Genomic DNA, 18,463 nt, shown 5'->3' with positions numbered 1-18,463 from the left:
AATTGTGTTTTCTTTTTTAGAAAATTATGCTTAACTTTAACTCAGACATTATTTCTAGATTCCACAGTGAATGTTAATAGATTGGCAATTACTCTGGTTTCAAAAACGCAATACCTATTATTTTAAATGCATTTAGCGGGTTGTTCATATTACAAGATTACTAAATCTATTAAACAAAAAATATTTTTGTAAATTATTTTTGGTATTCAGAGTTTGTTATTTGGCCGTAGGTACATATGAGAGATCGAGAAATTGCTGCCACAGCCAAAGACCTAGAAATGAGACATGTGGAACTCGAACCACAAAAAAGACTTTATGAGAAGGTATAAATCAACAATTTCCAATATAAGAAAAGCAGAGTTTGTATGAACTCTTTTTAGACAATTTATTCAAGGTTTTTTAATGTTCATTTTATTTGTTTTTTTTCAAGAAGAGTATAGTGTTATCCAGGATTGTAAGGTAGCCAGAATGTCTGAATGCACAGTTTGTTGTAATTCTTTAATTCATGTTTCTCTTAACAACTTAGTCTAGTGTCTGAAGCACCAGATGTAAGCCCCAGATTTTGCCTCAGGATCTTTTACTAACTTACTAAGTCTTCTTATATCTGTGTAATAGTGACTGCAAAATTAACCCAGTACTTCACAAAGATCCTACAAGGTTAAGTCAGATAAGAACTGTAAAGCACTCTAAATTTCAATCTTCTGGAATCAAATCAGCAAGTACCTACTTTAGCATGTATAATTCAGTTTCCAAGACACTGGAAAAGGAAAGTTTGTTACTGCTGTAGATATTTTTTGTTGGGGAAAAGCATTATGTTACTCATTTATTTAATGTTGAAACCATGTTTTCACTTCCTTCAGCCTTCTTAAAAGTCAGACTGTTTGAAATTAGCGATAACTACAAATACCTAACAGGTAACATGCATATGATTGTTGCTCTCATTAAATAAGATTTAAAACATAGCATCCATTCATATCTACAACACTTTAAGTTTCTACACTGAACTTTTTCTAAATCTGAGCCCCAGGAATTTACACTAATTCTCCTATGATTTTGAATTAGAATTCATTCATTTGAACTAAGCTTGAGGTTATTTTTTACTATCTTTTCTGCGGGGGAGGTGGAGTGGTGGCCCTGGGGGCATGATTTCAGAATTAACAGAAAATTGGCAAGAAAAATACTAAAAATTTCAAAGTGTTTTTCTCTCAGATTCTCAAATACTAACATTTTGCTAAATTTGCATTATCCTTCTCTTTCTGTCTATACACACACACATTTTTTTCCTGAGCTGTTTGAGTAAGTTGCAGACGTGATGCTCTTTTACCCCTGAATACTTCATTGTATATTTTCTACAAGGAATCCTTATTACATAATCACAGTACAATTATCAAAATCAGCAAATTAACATATTATTATCTGTTGTATAAACCGTATTCACATTTATCAGTTGTCCTAAAAATGTCTTTTATAGCAAAAGAAAATCTAAGCTAATCCATTTGTTTCAGTTGTCATGTCTCCTTATTCTCCTCTAAGTTGGAACAATTCCTGAGTCTTGTCTTTATATTTTCTGACATTTATACTTTTGAAGTATATAGGCCAGATATATTGTAGAATGTTCCTCAATTAGCATTTGTTGTTTACCTGATGACTAATATCAAGCATCTTTTCATATGTTCATTGTCCATTTTTATATCTTCTTTGGAGATCATGTGGTTAATGTCTGTTTAAAGCATGTAGGGCCATACTTTCTTGTTTTTTGTTATATCGTGTAATCTTTTGTTGAAAACTAGTTATTTTAAGTAATAGGACATTTCTGGAAACCACATTCTCTTCTCTCCCCAGGGTTTCTTGTTGTTTCTTTGCTTAGTGACTTTTCTGAATTATTCTGTAAAGTATTCTTTGTCATGCATAGCCACTGAAGTCTCTACTCAGGTAGCCTGGCGACTAGACAGAGATTTCCTTAGATCCCTTGAACCAGTAAAAACCTCTAGTCTTTGCCGAGAGGCGCCGTGTGCATCATGTTCGGGCACACTTTCAAAGCTCAGTTAGATAGTTTACAACTCTCTTAGATTTCACTTCCTGATTTTGCAAAACCTCAGTTCACCAGAGCTGAGCGCTTAGGACCTCCTCAGGTCTGAGCATTCACACAGCCCTTGACACGTGCACATTGTTACACATGCACACGGCCTTCTAAAGTCCCAGGAATCTGTTGGAGCATTTCAAAGCCCCCTATAGGTATCTGATTCCCCAGCTTTTCCTACAAAGCTTTTTGATTGGCCCGTTGTTTGCTCTGTGATCCACTGCCTTGGACAGTCACGATGTTCAACAGTTTCCCCTGATTGTTTTCAGCAGACATCCCCAGGGAAAAGGCTATAGGTGAGTTATGAGTCAGGTCAAATAAAAACAGCCTTGAAAGTGGGGTCTTCCAAGTCAGATGATGACAGTTCTCTGGGAATGGGAGTTAGAAGGACCTCAACTCCATTTTGTCCCCTCCATTGGCTGCCAGGCTAATGATTTTCAAAGCTAATGGCAGAGCTTAGGGTTGGCATGGAATAGGAATAATGCAAGTTTAAAATGCCATAAAGTTCGTCTTTCATACTAAGATTCAGCCATTTTCATGAATAAATGCTCCCCAGATTGCTGTAAGCCTTCAGTTAATTTCCAGAGTTCTGAAGAAGTTTGTTTTGCCAGTGATCTCAGTGCTTTTATAGATGAGAGAATTTTCGGAGGTCCTTACTCTTATTTCCACTGATGTCACCACTGTTTGCTTTTTACTTTGAAAATTAGATGATTACAGTTCTGGTATTCTGAAAAAGAGCAAAGACGTTTTTGTGTTCCAGCATCATTATTATATGGATTGGTGATTTTTTTTTTTTTTTTACAAATGATTTCTTTAACAGAATCTCTCTAGAAATCAAGAAGCTATTGCAAAAGAAATGAGAGAAGATGCAGATGCCTATAAACGAAAAGTGGATCTTGAAGAACACATGTTTCATAGACCGATAGGAACAGATCAAACTCAGAACCAAAAAACTCAGAAGGTAAAAATATGATAAATTTAGTGTATCTACAGAAGGAGGAATTACCATCTGCCATTCTTTTAAAAGGAGGAATTTAATATTGAACTCTGTAAAGTTAATTTGTTTCTTTGCTTCAGTTATCACAGTTCCTAGAAACTCACATTATTTTATTTAGAGGTTACTTACTTCACTGACAGCCATATACATGTGTCTTTTATACTCTGAGAATTTCAAGACTTGGAAGAAAATACAAAGGAAATAACTTTATAAGTTTTAGTGCCCTACATTGTTAAGTCTCCGAAATTATCCCTGAGTGGATTAGTTGCAAAACATCAGGTCTCTGCCTGGTATAAAAGCCAGCATTTCCAAAGTGTATTCTGTACAATATCAATAACTAGTATTAAATAAAATGGGGATGACAAGTATTGAAAATGCTGTCTTAAAGTTAGGTTTTTTCCATGCCAGATTTGAGGATGTGGCACATTGTGAATCTTTAAGAAATTTTCTTAAACTTATTTTATAGAATTTCTTGTGGAGTATCCTTTCAGAAATGCTGGCTTAAATGAATGGAAATAGAATTTGGGGGCTTCAGGACAGAACTTTGTCTATTATCCCTTTAACGAAATGTTAAATGGGTCTGTGGCAGGGCCTGGCCCAGTTCCAAAAGCCAGGAATAGTGTAAGATTTCCCTACCTTCTGTTCTGTCCCTTGGCTTCCCCCCTCAGAATATCCCCTCCCCCCTTTTTTTTTCTTATAGGCTTTTGTCCAGTCTGTAAGAATAGGTTCTTCTGACTCCTTTTCAAAGGACTGAAACATGGGAATTGTTTAATTCCACCCATCCCTTAGCCTAGAAGTTCTCAACCTTGGCTATACATTAGAACCACTTGAAGAGCTTTCTAGAAGTACCAATATCCAGCTGATAAAGAGATTGATTTAGTTGGTTTGTGGTGGAGCCTGGACATCAGTTTGTTTTAAACACTGAGGTGATTCTAATATGCAACCAGGGTTGTGAACATCTGTCCTGGACACTTGGATACATTGAATGGACATACCATATTTTATGTAGTCTAATCTTGTTTCTGAAATTTACGAATTTTTCTTAGTTAATTGAAGAAAATTTGGCAAAAGCTGAACAAGCATGTCTAAATACTGACTGGCGAATTCAAGCTTTACATAAACAAAGATGCGATGATCTACACCGAAATGAATGTTACCAGGAAGTAGCCAAACTGCTTCGGAAAAACAGAAAGAAAGAAATGGAAGTATTAAATGCAGTGATGGAGGGGGAAGCTAAAAAGGTAAGAATGGTGTTACAAACTTCTTGTTATTAATCATTTAAATCTTGAAATAGTACATAATCAAATGGCAATAGCATCAAACCACATAATTTGTGTTTGAAAAGATCTTAAAGATGATCTAATTTTAATAGGTAGTGCTCAGAGAAGTCCAATGTTGATGCCACCTAAGAATGACTAAGTGTCTTTCTCAGTTACATTAGTGTCTCAACTTCCCAACCTCGTGGATTTGTTCTGATTGTATAGTATTACTACTTTAATTTACCTAATTTTTTATACTAGCAACGTAAAAGACTTTGAACAGTTAGGAATTATATGTAGCTACTAGTAACAAAAACCAAAATAACAGTAACTATAAGCAAGATAGAAGTATTTTTCTTTTTCACATGAAAAATCTGGAGGTGGGCAGTCCACGGTTGGTATCCTGGCTCCAAGGTCATCAGAAAAACTGCCCCCTTCAATCTTTCTGCACTATTTCCTGGAGTATGTATGTCTTTCATTCTCAAGGATACCTTTCCATCCATTAATTTTAAAAACTCAATCCCATAAGATTTGAGATCTGAAATGTATTGAAATGAATTGTCATTTCAGTGACAGTTGGGACCTGTATGGCACTCTGAGGAATTGAGTGGTAGGGACATCAGAAGTGCCTCTGCTTTCAAGGTTCTTCAACAGCCTTGAGCCAAGACAGGCACCCAAATTCCCTGATACCAAATAAATCCTACGTGCCTTGGAAATATAAAGTAGAGGAAACAAAAGGGGCTACTTCACTACAGGAACTTGCATTAGCACAATTTTTATGTGATTTTTTTTTTCATTTATTTGAATTTAGTGGGAGGAAGCTGAAGAAAAAGACTTTCATTTGAAATCAGAAAAGAAAGCTGCTGCTCTTTCAGATGCATCTAGAAGGTGGTTCCTAGAGAATGAGACACATGATGCTTTAGAAAATGCTCAACATCCGTACCATAAAGGTGAGCATCGTGAACGCTTCTCTCTCCCTTCATGGTGTTACACATTCATTCATTAACTGTGGTCTCTTAGCATGGATAAATCCTTGAGATGTATTTTGGCACTTTTAGCCAAATTATTGCTCAGCTAAAAGGTAATCACTAGTTACCACTTTTTGGTCAGGAAGAGTGGGATGAGGAGGTGGGGCTGTTTAAAAAAAAAAAAACTCCAAGAAAAATTTCTCAACCATCCTGTAGAATTGTTTTATTCCATGGTCCTTGGCATCCCCTTAATGTACTAGACTATGATTTGTTCCCAAAGTGCTATTTCTAGTTAATTTTAGTAAAAATGTGTGCTTTGCCAATAGCTGGTCCTCAGAACAACAGTTTATTAAAGTAACACAAGGAAACTTATTATAGGATCTAATCAAACATTAGGTTTTGGTGCAAGGCTTACAGTGGCATTCAATGAAAAATCAAAATTTTAATTTAAAATTCTTGGGAATTCCCTGGCAGTCCAGTGGTTAGGACTCAGTGCTTTCACTGCCGTGGCCCGGGTTCAATCCCTGGTTGGGGAACTAAGATCCCACAAGCCCCATTGCACGGCCAAAATAATAATAATAATTTAAAATTCTAAAATAGAGTACAGATACAGGGAACTTCTGTTTTACTATATCTTGTATTGTTTCAGTCTTTTATAAAATGTATGTATTACTTTTTAAAATAACAGCCTTACTAATATGTAATTCACATGCCATACCGTTCACCTATTAAAAATATACAATTCAATAGTATTATATTACCATATATTTTAAAATGTATTCAGAGTTGTGCAGCCATCACCACGATCGATTTTAGAACATTTTCACATCCACAAATAAACCCCATGTCCATTTGCAGTCATTCCTCATTTCCTGTCACTCCCCCCAGCCCTTGGCGACCACTAATCTACCCCTGTTTCTGTAGATTTGCCTATTCAGGAAATTTCATATAAATGGAATCATATGCTACATGGTCCTTTGTGTCTGACTTCTTTCACTAGCATAATGTTTTGAGGTTCAACCATGTTGTAGCATATATCAGTACTTCACTCCTTTTTAATGCAGGATAATATTCCATTGTATGAGTATTCCACATTTTATTTATCCATTCATCAATTGATAGACATTTGGGTTGTGTCCGCTTTTGGGCTTTTATGACTAATGCTCTGTGCATTACCTTTGTAATTACTTTTGTAGTGCACAAATTGAAAAGCAAAAATAGAGGTTAGATGCTATCATCATTTAATTAGGCTACTTTTGAAACCCCTCATTACCTCTCACGCTTTTGGGTTTAGGTCCCAAATAGCGCCCGGAGCCCTTGGGGGAAGTGGGGAGCAGAATGTCACAAATTAAACGTTTAAAACCTGCTTACAGAAGACACAAACCACTGGAGCTGCCACTTCTCCCTACCCTGTCACACTTACCCCAACATTAGAAAGAAAAGAAATTTGAGACTTTTGGAGAACCTACGAATTTAGAAATTGAAAAAGGAAAGAAACTGCAAAAAGCTTCCTGCATCCGTAGTCTTCCTACATGTTGGCCCTTCCGCCTCCATGGTGTCTTCCTCCCATGCCATCTACGTTTTTTCAACGTTCCTAAATTTCACCAATGAGAGATAGTTTGGTTAATAATCATCCATTTTTCAAAAGGCAAATGTGTAAGGATTTGATCATTGCCTTAATCAGGGTGTATAGATTAAATCCATGTCATTTAATCCTAAAACTGGAGGATAATCAGCTATAATTAGGAAAATGGCATATTGATTGGAAGTGCTCAGCATTGGTTTGTCACTCAGACCCTAGAAGCGAGGCACCAGGAAGTAGGAAACAGATGAGTGCGCCAATGACAGATCGTTTATTTAAATTTGTGCCTAATGTCAATCTTTATTAACAATGGGGAGGAATTCTTATTGTTTCCCAGAAAATAGAACCTTCTGGACAATGTGAATGACCCTCGCTGCCCCTAAAATCCCAGGCCCATAAACTTAAACTGAAGCTGAATAGTGAGTGATGTCTTATAAAATATTAGTCCACATTTTTAATGGGCAAAGGATTTGAACAGCCAGTTCTTCCAAAGAAGATATACCATGACCAATACACATATGAAAAGATGTTCAGCTTAAATTAGTCATTAGGGAAAGACAAATCAAAACCACATGGGAAAACATTAAAATTAAAAATATGTATACAGTGAGATACAACTTCACGATCAGTAGCATGGATGTAATCCACTAACAAGTGTGGGCAAGAATCAGAGGAATTGGAACAGTGCTGGTGGGAATGTGACATGGTGCAGTCACTTTGGGAAACAGTCTGGCAGTTCCTCAAAAGGTTAAATGTAGAGAGACTGTATGACCCAGCAGTTCCACTCCTAGGTATATCCCCAAGAGAGCTGAAAACATATCCCTACAAAAACTTGTACGTTGAATGCTCACAGCATCATTATTCATAATAGCCAAAAAGTAGAAACAACCCAAATATCCATCAAATGAGGAATGGATAAAGAAAATATGGTATATCCATACAATGGAATCTTATTTAGCAATAAAAAGGAATTAACTACTGATTCATGCTACAAAATGGATGAACCTTGAAAACCTTATGCTAAGTTAAAGAAGCTAGACCAAAAGGCCACATGTTATATGATTCTATTCATGAAATGTCCAGAATAGGCAAACCTGTAGAGGCAGAAGGGGGTTAGTGGTTTGTGGGTGGGAGGGGTAGGGGAGTGGGCCACTGGTGGGTAAGACGTTTATTCGGGGGATGATGAAAATGTTCTAGAATTAGTGGTGATGATTATACAACTCTAAGTATACTAAAAACACTGAACTGTACCCTTTAAAGGGGTGAATTTTGTGGTATGTGAATTATCTCAGTGAAACTTATTTTTTTAATGACATTCGTAAATGCTGGTTGCCAGGTAGGGCCACTGGACCAGGTTTTTTTTTAAGTGACTGGGCCTTGAAGAAAGGGAAGAGCTTAGAGCAACTGGAGGACATTTCAGGGAGGGAGGATTTCACGGCGCAGGAGCCCGGGCTGGACGTCGGGAACACCGGGTTCTAGTCCCAGCCTCAGGGTAAACGAAGACAGGGTTTAAATAATCTTAGCCAGAGTCAGTAAGCTGTGTACCTCTGGTTAGTTTATTTACCCACTTGTGTTTCATTTGTGCCTATTAAGAGATGTTTACTGGTCTTCAATTTCCTCATTTGTAAAATGAGAAGATTATAGACTAGGCGATTTTTAATTTTGTTACAGTTCTAACGTTACATTACACCATTTTCTAACCACTTACAGTCTGTGGGTCTCTCTGAGGCTCTCTCCCAGAAACATGCACATACACGTACACACACACACAGCACTTTCCCATAATCGTTTTTGTGGATTCCCCAACCAAACGCCTCCGTGAACTCCTTGCATGAGACAGAACTTGTTACAAGTAATCGATCAGTGGCAGAGACTTGCCTGTCGTGGTGATTCCGGTTGGGCCCGCTGGAGCAGAGAGCTTCTGTACAAGGACGGTTAAAGATGCCACTGAAGGAGGCAGGTGATGGGGACCTTCGGTGCCAGGCTGAGCAGTGGCTTCATCCTGTTCCCCAGCCTGGCTGCAGAGCAGAATGGCCTGCGGAAGACAGGGCCCGGCGTGCCTCCTGGGCAACGAGCGTGCTCAGGGAAAGGAAGGAAATTTAGTTTGTACCTTTTTGTTCCTTTTGAATTTTGTGAGGTCCAGGTAATACCACTTCAGTAAATAAATACTGATTTTAAATAATAAGAATCACTTTTGGGGCTTTAAAATAAATACATTAAATGAAGGAAAAAAGCAAGTTGCAGTGCAAAAAGTATAGAAAAAAGAACTTTCACTTTTTACTGTACTATTTATATGTTCAAATTTGTTACAGTCAGCCAGTGACGGGCAATTTTTTGATACATTACAAATTTTAAAAAGAAATGCAGGGCTTCCCTGGTGGCGCAGTGGTTGAGAATCTGCCTGCTAATGCAGGGGACACGGGTTTGAGCCCTGGTCTGGGAAGATCCCACATGCCGCGGAGCAACTGGGCCCGTGAGCCACAATTACTGAGCCTGCGCGTCTGGAGCCTGTGCTCCGCAATAAGAGAGGCCGCGGTAGTGAGAGGCCCGCGCACCGCGGTGAAGAGTGGCGCCCGCTTGCCGCAACTAGAGAAAGCCCTCGCACAGAAACGAAGACCCAACACAGCCAAAAATAAATAAAATAAATTTTTTAAAAAAATTGTTAAAAAAAAAAAATGCATAGTCAGGACCTCACATTTAATTCCATAGATTTAAAACAAATGGAAAGGGCTTCCCTGGTGGTGCAGTGGTTAAGAATCCGCCTGCCAATGCAGGGGACATGGGTTCGAGCCCTGGTCCGGGAAGATCCCACATGCCACAGAGCAACTAAGCCCGTGCGCCACAACTACTGAGCCTGCGCTCCAGAGCCCGTGCTCCACAACAAGAGAAGCCACCGCAATGAGGAGCCCGCGCGCCGCAACCAAGAGTAGCCCCCGCTCGCCGCAACTAGAGAAAGCCCACGTGCAGCAATGAAGACCCAATGCAGCCAAAAGTAAATAAATAATTTAAAAAAACAACTGGAAAGCTAGATTTTTGTTTTAAAGTTTCACAGGTGAATCTGCTCAGCAGTGTTTGAAACGTTGCTATAAGCAAAGGGGGGGGAACCATTGGCTGTCTGATATTTACAAGACGGCATTTAATTCATCCTCCCTAACAGCCGTGGGCAGGATGGATTTAAGAGGACAGATGAGAGACAAGGAACTGTGAGATCTCAGATTTGGAAGGATTTGATATGTGAGTCATCTCTGCAACATTGCAATAGTGCTTATCCAGCCTATGCCAGAACACTAATAGAGCTGGTGAGCTCGTTACCTCATTCCATTTTCTGCCAGTATTTTATTTAAAAGTTGCTTCTTCCTTATGTAAAGCTGAACCTGCTTTTCTTTTTGTAAACCCTCTCATTAAAAACTGTTCTCTGGTCAGAATGGCCATCAAAAAAGTCTACAAATAAATGCTGGAGGTGTAGAGAAAAGGGAACCTTCCTACACTGTTGGTGGGAATGTAGATTGGTGCAGCCACTATGGAGAACGGTATGGAGGTTCCTTAAAAAACTAAAAAGAGAATTACCATATGGCCCAGCAATTCCATTCCTGGGCATATATCCAGAAAAGACGAAAACTCTAATTCGAAAAAATACATGCACCCTAATGTTCATTACAGCACTATTCACAATAGCCAAGACATGGAAGCAACCTAAATGTACATCAACTAATGAATGGATAAAGAAGATGTAATACATATATACAATGGAATACTACTCAGCCTTAAAAAGAATGAAATAATAATGCCATTTCCAACATGGATGGACCTAGAGATTATCATACTAAGTGAAGTAAGCCAGACAGAGAAAGATAAATCATATGATGTCACTTATATGTAGAATCTTAAAAAATGATACAAGTTAACTTATTTATGAAACAAACAGACTCACAGACATAGAAAACAAACTTGTGGTTACCAAAGGGGAAAAGGGGGGAGAGGGATAAATTAGGAGTATGAGATTAACAGATACATGCTACTATATATAAAATAGATAAACAACAGGGACTTACTGTATAGCACAGAGAACTATATTCAGTATCTTGTAATAAGCTAGAATACAGAAGAATCTGAAAAAGAATACATAAGTGAATCACTTTGCCATACACCTGAAACTAACACAACGTTGTAAATCAACTACAATTTTAAAAAAAACTATTCTCTGGAGCAATGCAGATTACGCTTACTACCATGATAGCCCTTCAGATATTTTAAGATGACTCTTATATTCCATTCCCTGACACCAGTTCAAATTAATCATTTGGTAATTAGTCACATTATCTTAATGACTCATTGAGCTAAAACGATGAGTTAAAACCATTAGCTGAACACATATGTATGGAATCTAAAAAAAAAAAAAAATGGTTCTGAAAAACCTAGGGGCAGGATAGGAATAAAGATGCAGATGTAGAGAATGGACTTGAGGACATAGGGAGGGGGAAGGGTAAGCTGGGATGAAGTGAGAGAGTGGCATGGACATATATACACTACCAAACGTAAAATAGATAGCTAGTGGGAAGCAACCGCATAGCACAGGGAGATCAGCTCGGTGCTTTGTGACCACCTAGAGGGGTGGGATAGGGAGGGTAGGAGGGAGGGAGACGCAAGAGGGAGGAGATATGGGGATATATGTATATGTATAGCTGATTCATTTTGTTATAAAGCAGGAACTAACAGCATTGTAAAGCAATTATACTCCAATAAAGATGTTAAAAAATAAATTAATTTTAAAAAACACAAACAAAACACACACAAAACAAAAACCATTAGCTGAAGCTCTTGAGCCCAGGTGAAAGGCAGGCATCATCTTCATGAGTCAGTGTGACCCGAGCAGTCTGGACCTGACTCATGGAGGCTTGGATCCTGGTGATGGGAGTAGAAAGGAAGGGACATCCTAAGTGACATTAGGATGAAAAAATCAAAAAGACTCTGATGTCTTATTGGATGTAAAGCTGTAGGAGTTAGGAAACAGTACAATCACAGCTGAGGGGTGAGTATAAATTCTGAAGTGAGGGGAGTGATGTTAAAAAAAATAGGAGGCGGCACCGGTTAGGTGTGGAACACTGCCATGCTTCCTACTCTAATAAGTCCAGGTAAAACTCGCCTATCGCTTGGGACGTCCCTGGTAGTCCAGTGGGTGAGACTCCATGCTCCCAATGCAGGGTTTCATCCCTGGTCAGGAACTAGATCCCGCATGCTGCAACTAAGACTCTGCATGCCGCAACTAAAGATCCCGCATGCTGCAACTAAAGATGCCACGTGGCGCAGCTAAGACCCAGCCCAGCCAAAATAAATAATAAAAATAAAAATATTTTTTAAAAAAACAGAACTTGCCTACTGCTGCTTCTGGTCTGCTGTATACTGTGATCAGGCCTTGCCTGGTTAAAGCTGGTAGTGATCAGCTCACAGTTGTTCTCAAGGAAGGCTTGCTAATCACATTTCATAGTCTCTCCCAACAAATGTTTGGGATCTCTATACTAACACCTGTATTTTTCAGTTGTTTGTTGGCTTTTTGTTGTAGCTAAAGGTGTTTTTAAAGTACTTCACCAAACCTTCAGCTCAGCTCTTAATTCTAACTGTACTTCCCTTGCCTATTGACTGGTGACAGCATTCTTCCCAGAAGAGAAAAGTAAGGGACTTTTTATCCTTGGCAATTCTAATTCACTAGGGACCGTCTGGAATTAATAATGGCTTTCTATCCACTCCCAAACAGTCTCTCTATTTTTTCACTTTTATAACATAGTGCCCAGGTGCCAAGATGAATGGGTCGCCTCAAGCTGTTTGCCCAGAACCTCACAGTTAAAAGACATTTCTGAAATGGAGTCCTTGACACAGAGTAAGTCAACAAACAAGAAAGATGTCTTCTGTCATGTTCGATTTAGCAATATTTAAGCAAGATTGTGGCTTAAGTTATATTTGTAGCATGTTGAGACCATTTTCCCAGGGCATTGATCATGGAAATCCTAAAGTGGAGTCAGCAAGATTCTCAAGTTTCCAGCTGGGGAGAAAAACTGGGTCAGTTCGAACCCCAAGTAAAGAAAGCTTGCCAAATATCATTAGTGCGACTATTTCTCTAGCACCAGCACTGCTGCCCAAAACAGAGTTGGAGGCTCCAATAGAAGTCCGTCACTAACTAAACTAATGATATTCATGACTATTTTTTTACATCCTCGTGAAAAGAAAATCTCAGGATTAGTTTTCAAAGCTATTACATATTTGAATTTTCTCAACTCTTATTCTGGGCTGAGTTCCCTCCAACAACCATTGGAAACATGTGTCTGCTCTGGGCCCTGAGATGGACTGCGGGGCCAGCTCGCTCAGAACTGCTGAGGGCAAGTGGCTCCATGTTGATTAGTTGCCTTTTGATCCCTTGACTTAATTAACTGGAGGTTTTTGTTTATTTCTGGAAGGGATGGGATGGAAACATCTTACAGAAATGCAGTCACAGCATTAAGCCCATAAAGGAGCTAACAGTTTCCCCAGTAAAGTACTTGATTTGTTTTTAAAAGGAGGGGAGGGGACTGGAAACTCTGTTAGACTGTATTTCAACCAACTTTTCAGTGAACTGTCATATAAATGAAGCAGAATTTAACAATGTGTTTTGAGTTCTTTTAGAAGAACAGATTTGTATATAATGTCCCCAAAAGACCAGCTTTATAAGAAATATACCTGATAACAAGTCATGAGTTCCAGTGTTGTGTAAAATATCCTTGCTAACTCATACTCTTATGTGCATCTCTAAATTCTGTGTCAGGATGTGAATTAAACCAAAAGTCATGTGTAAGTCAAATGAAAGGACAGGAGATTCTCATCTGTTCTCTATTCTGACACGTCAGAACTTTTTAACTAGATGGTTCTAAATTTCAAAATCCAGTTGAGGACATTTGGCAAGTTTTCTTATTTGGCAGCAAAATAAGAAAAGCATAAATGTTTATTCCTTGGGGGAAAAACAGTTTTCAGAAATTGAAGCTATTTGAATATGTAACTAAGTTTCAGAGAAGTATATTTTTAAGATGCTTCTTTTTTGAATTCCAGTATTTACTAGCCCCTCTAAATCAATGTGAAATGACTGTTACACTTGGACACATTGTAATGCTCTCATCTTGATTCTGGACTCTCCCTGTGTTGGCCACTATAAAAAGCACTTGATTTATTTATTTAAGCTTTAGGAGAAGTGGTCATGGTGTACATTTCACAATATTAATTTTGGCACCTTGGAATTTTCTCATTACAATAAGCACCGTGGTGAAGAAACTTACTATTGCAAAGAACTCAAATTCTCCCTTAAACAAGCTTTCTTCCTAATTTAAAAGGTCATCTGTATTCCCAAATCAAAAAAAAAAAAGCTAACCAAAAGCAGATAAGTTCTCTAATAGCATTCGTTCAATTCAACGAATAAATATTTGACTTGTAAATGGAACCACATGGGCAGGTAATATGTTAGGCTTTTTGTTTAAGAAGTTTGGTTTTTAGAATATTCATTTCATTATTGATTTTTTGCAACGTATTTACCTTTAAACACTATACCATTGCTAAAATTAACTGTTGTTAATTTAAAATTTTGTTTTCAAGTCTCATTAAACCAAAGAAAAACACATTGGGACACCATGGAATGGGATCTTATGGAGAGAGTGAGAAATCTCCGCCAGAGACTCGCCACCCAGGCTCGGAACAGATGTCAGACGCCTCATCTTTTGGCTACTTAGGAGGCTGGTCACCTTGAGAGAGTCAAAGAGCGAGATGCCTATTTTGCAATCAGTGACGCTGATTTTCAGATTATTTATTTTAAATTCCTATAAAGATCAACCTTTTGTATGAAAATGACGTGTGTATAAAAATGACGTGTGTATAAAAATGACGTGTGTATAAAAATGACGTGTGTATAGAAATGACGTGTTCTCCTTAATTCTGGTGCTTTGTGACTTGTAAATGGCTTATTGTATTTTTCACAACAAAAAAAAATTTGAAGCTTTTAAAGCTTTGTATTAGGCCCTTTCAGGTTGCAAGGACCAGCATAAACCCCAGGAACTTTAGTTGGTGAGGTTTTATTTTAAAGATGAACGGAGAAATAAAGAACACGACACCACCTCAACAGCTGTGCAACCAGGACTGAGCCTGAACTCAGCGGCAGCGCCGGAGCACGAGCAGTGAGGAGAGGCCCACCTGACAGCCCCCCTACCCCCAGCAGCTGGTCCTCCCCTCGTCAGCAATTCCGCTGTACCACAGCACCCGGGCCACTGTCTCCTCTTCTCCTGACAGCACCGGCTCAGCTCCACAACAGGGCTTCTCCCAGCTTCCTCATCTTGGCAAATTACTTCCCTGAACCCATTTCTAAAGGGAGAGTAGAAACAGCACGTGGTCTTTGATGTAAAGATTAAATAAGATCATGTATATAAAGTTCCTGATATAGTGCTTTTCCTGGTATGGTGCTTAACACACAGCACAGAGTATGTACAAGTGTTTTGTTTTGTTTTGTTTTTTTTGGCACAAAGCATAACCTTATGGTAAGCCAAATGCTCTCTTTTGTCCAAAGTCCTAAAAGAATACCCCATTATAGGACTTCCCTGGTGGTGCAGTGGTTAAGAATCCGCCTGCCAATGCAGGGGACACGGGTTCGATCCCTGGTCCGGGAATATCCCACATGCTGTGGAGAAGCTAAGCCCGTGCACCACAACTACTGAGCCTGCGCTCTAGAGCCCGCATGCCACAACTACTGAGCCCGTGCTCCGCAACAAGAGAAGCCACTGCCATGGGGAAGCCCACGCACCACAACTAGAGAAAGCCCGCACACAGCAACAAAGACCCAACGCAGCCAAAAAAAAAAAAAAAAAAACACCTCAGATTACATCAGGAAAAACAATTAAAAATATATATATACCCCATCATTATGCAAGGCATTGGTTTCCCAAGAGCACTTTCATCAGCCTCATTTTCTTTGTCAGTTTGTTAGAAGCATACCTTCATGGGCCAGGCTGGTGTGTGTATGTGGCAACAGAAAGTCACAGGATATAAAATATTTCCTGTGTGATGGCAACTTCGATGAGCTAGAAATTGCTCACCTAAAAGTATTTGAATTCTAGGGACTCCCCTTGTGGTCCAGTGGGTAAGACACTGCCCTCCCAATGCTCAGGGCCCAGGTTCAATCCCTGGTCAGAGAACTAGATCCCACACACATGCCGCAACTAAGAAGCCCACGTGCCAGAACTAAAGATCCCATGTGCTGCAACAAAGGATCCCACGTGCTGCAACAAAGGATCCCACGTGCTGCAACGAAGATCCCGTGCAGCCTAAATAAATAAATTTTTTTTTTAAAAAACCATTTGAATTCTAAAATATTGTGATTCTGCCAGCCAGAATCAGCTATATATTGCCCGTTTTTGACCTCTACTTCAGGTCCTCTTTTACTAGAATTTACATCCATTCAGATTGGTTTTGCAAACTGCATGCACGTGCACACACACACACACTCTTTTATAGTAGTATAATATTTTAAACTTTTTTAAAAAGTTTCCATCCATCCAGTGAAAGTGGGTTATACATACTTTCAGGCACATGTTCTTTTTTATTACATTCTTCCCTCCAGTTTTCCCTGAGCCTGCAATTCTCCCAGCAGTAATCTTGATAAAGTCACTGGCTTAGCAGAGAGGCAGTTGGCTGAGTCTCATAAGTCACGTGGGATTGCTTGGCATTTCAGAGATTATCACATTTAATGAAATCTGCGAAATACATTTCTGATCATCTCTTCCTGCTTCTTGACAGTATATCCTCAACCTGACCCCAATTTCTTTCTTTTTTTTTTTTTTTAATATTTGTTCATTTGGCTGCACCGGGTCTTAGTTGTGGCATGTGGGATCTAGTTTCCTAACCAGGGATCGAACCGGGCCCCCTGCATTGGGAGTGCAGAGTCTTAGCCACTGGACCACCAAGGAAGTCCCCCAATTTCTTCATAATATAAATTCGCTGGGAATTGAATGAAGGTTGAGCTTGGCTAAAATTCTTCCCACACTGACTACATTCACAAAGCTTTTCTCCAGTACTCCCTTGAGTTAGTTGGAGAAGAGCAGTTCCTAAATGCCTTTTCATATTTATCACATTCATAAGGTTTCTTTCTGGTTGGATAAATGTGGGGCTTCAGCTAAATCCCTCTCCACGTTGACTCCACTTAAAGAGTCCAGTATGAATTCAATGGTGTTGAGTAAGTTACTAACTTGGTTAAAGGCCTTCTCACACATTCACAAGGTTTTTCTCTGGTATGAATTCTCTGATGTTGAGCAAGATTTGAATATTTGCTCAAGGCCTTCCCACTGTGACTCCACTCGACCGTTACAGCAGTAATGATGACTACAAGGACTGCCAAAGTGTTCGTCTATTAATGTGGGTGCACTTAACACAGATTCTTTATGTTTAATCTCAGATCAGTCTGGGTCCAAACAGGAGATAAACCACGTAATTTGAACAAGAGAAGTTTAATGTAAAGAGTAAACTATGATAGGGCAGTAACTATAAAAATGCTAAAGGGTGCCTAGGACTGAGGGAGAGTACCCAAGGAAGGACGAACTCGGAAGGAGGTCCCTCCCTCCTCAAGGCTCAGGTTCAGACCGCACTGGCCAGCAAAGGGGTTGGTGGGCTGCCCAGGCCAGAGCTGGCCCACCTGCACAGGCAGCAGGAAGGAAGTGGCCAGGGTGCAGGCAATCCAAGGCTGCCAAGTGAAAGCTCGTTAGGAAGTCAGGCCCCCGAGTGTTACCGTAGCCATGTGTGGCCCGGTTGGGCCATGTTGGGAAGGGGAGGGTCACGGTGAGACAGGCTGGGACCTGGGACCCTTCACTGCAGTGCTTGAACCTAGGCAAATGTCTCCTTGATCGACAAAATACGAAGAAACTATAAGGGACTAAAAATAACTGTGTGCATGGGCAGTTGGGGCAAATTATGGACAAGATACAAAAGGACCAAAACACCCAACTTCCACTTCTAAAGAGCCAGAAGCAAAAGCAGGGTGTCAGGAGCAAAAAGCAGCATACTGAGCACGTCCCCTGCACTCAACAGGACCAGAGAGGTGGGCAGACACCTAAGCCACCCCTCTGGTCTGGCCCCGGGACCCACCCCTACCTTCACCCCAGATAAGGAACCAGCTCCCCCCCAGCTTGGGGAGTGAGCAAGGGGACGTGTTACTTGTTTTCACTCCCCCCTGCTGCAGCAGGGGCCCCAATAAAGGCTTGCCTGAATTTTTTGTCTGGCCTCTTATCAATTTCTATTAAGGAAGGCCAAGAACCCTGGTCGGTAACAACGCGGAACCACCCCCTGGGGCACAGGCAAACCAAGGCCAGAAGCCAGGCACTCAGAGCATATCGGGGCTGCTGCTGGCATTAGAAGTGAACATGCCATGCCCATGTTGGGAGGACCACAGTGAAGTGGTCCTCAGGCTGGGCTGTGAAGTCACTAAGAGGTTGTGTGCTCTGGGCACACGGCTGGCACAGAGCACCACTGGGTGTCCCCACACACTCCGACCACTGAGGGACCACGAAGCAGGAACTATCAATA

At 39.9% G+C, this 18,463-nt stretch overlaps 1 protein-coding gene across 6 annotated transcripts in view; it reads left to right on the top strand.

Annotated features, from left to right (window-relative positions):
• TBC1D31 (TBC1 domain family member 31) overlaps positions 1-15,365 on the top strand; it is a 66,577-nt gene extending 51,212 nt beyond the window's left edge. For 4 of the 6 annotated variants that reach the window (XM_036830919.1, XM_036830917.1, XM_036830921.1 and 1 more), the window contains 6 exons: positions 231-323; positions 2,901-3,041; positions 4,124-4,318; positions 5,148-5,286; positions 12,669-12,761; positions 14,498-15,365. In XM_036830919.1, coding sequence (XP_036686814.1) covers positions 231-323; positions 2,901-3,041; positions 4,124-4,318; positions 5,148-5,286; positions 12,669-12,761; positions 14,498-14,631 — 795 coding nt within the window. In that variant the 3' untranslated portion in view covers positions 14,632-15,365. The remainder of the gene's footprint in view (positions 1-230; positions 324-2,900; positions 3,042-4,123; positions 4,319-5,147; positions 5,287-12,668; positions 12,762-14,497) is intronic. The other 2 variants (XM_036830918.1, XM_036830922.1) reach the window with 1 other exon arrangement.
• Positions 15,366-18,463: the final 3,098 nt, after the last annotated feature.

Source organism: Balaenoptera musculus, chromosome 17 (genome assembly GCF_009873245.2).
Source record: "Balaenoptera musculus isolate JJ_BM4_2016_0621 chromosome 17, mBalMus1.pri.v3, whole genome shotgun sequence".
NCBI lineage: Eukaryota > Metazoa > Chordata > Mammalia > Artiodactyla > Balaenopteridae > Balaenoptera > Balaenoptera musculus.
The sequence above is the reverse complement of the archived record's forward strand: the minus strand, read 5'-3'. Positions and strand labels throughout refer to the sequence as shown.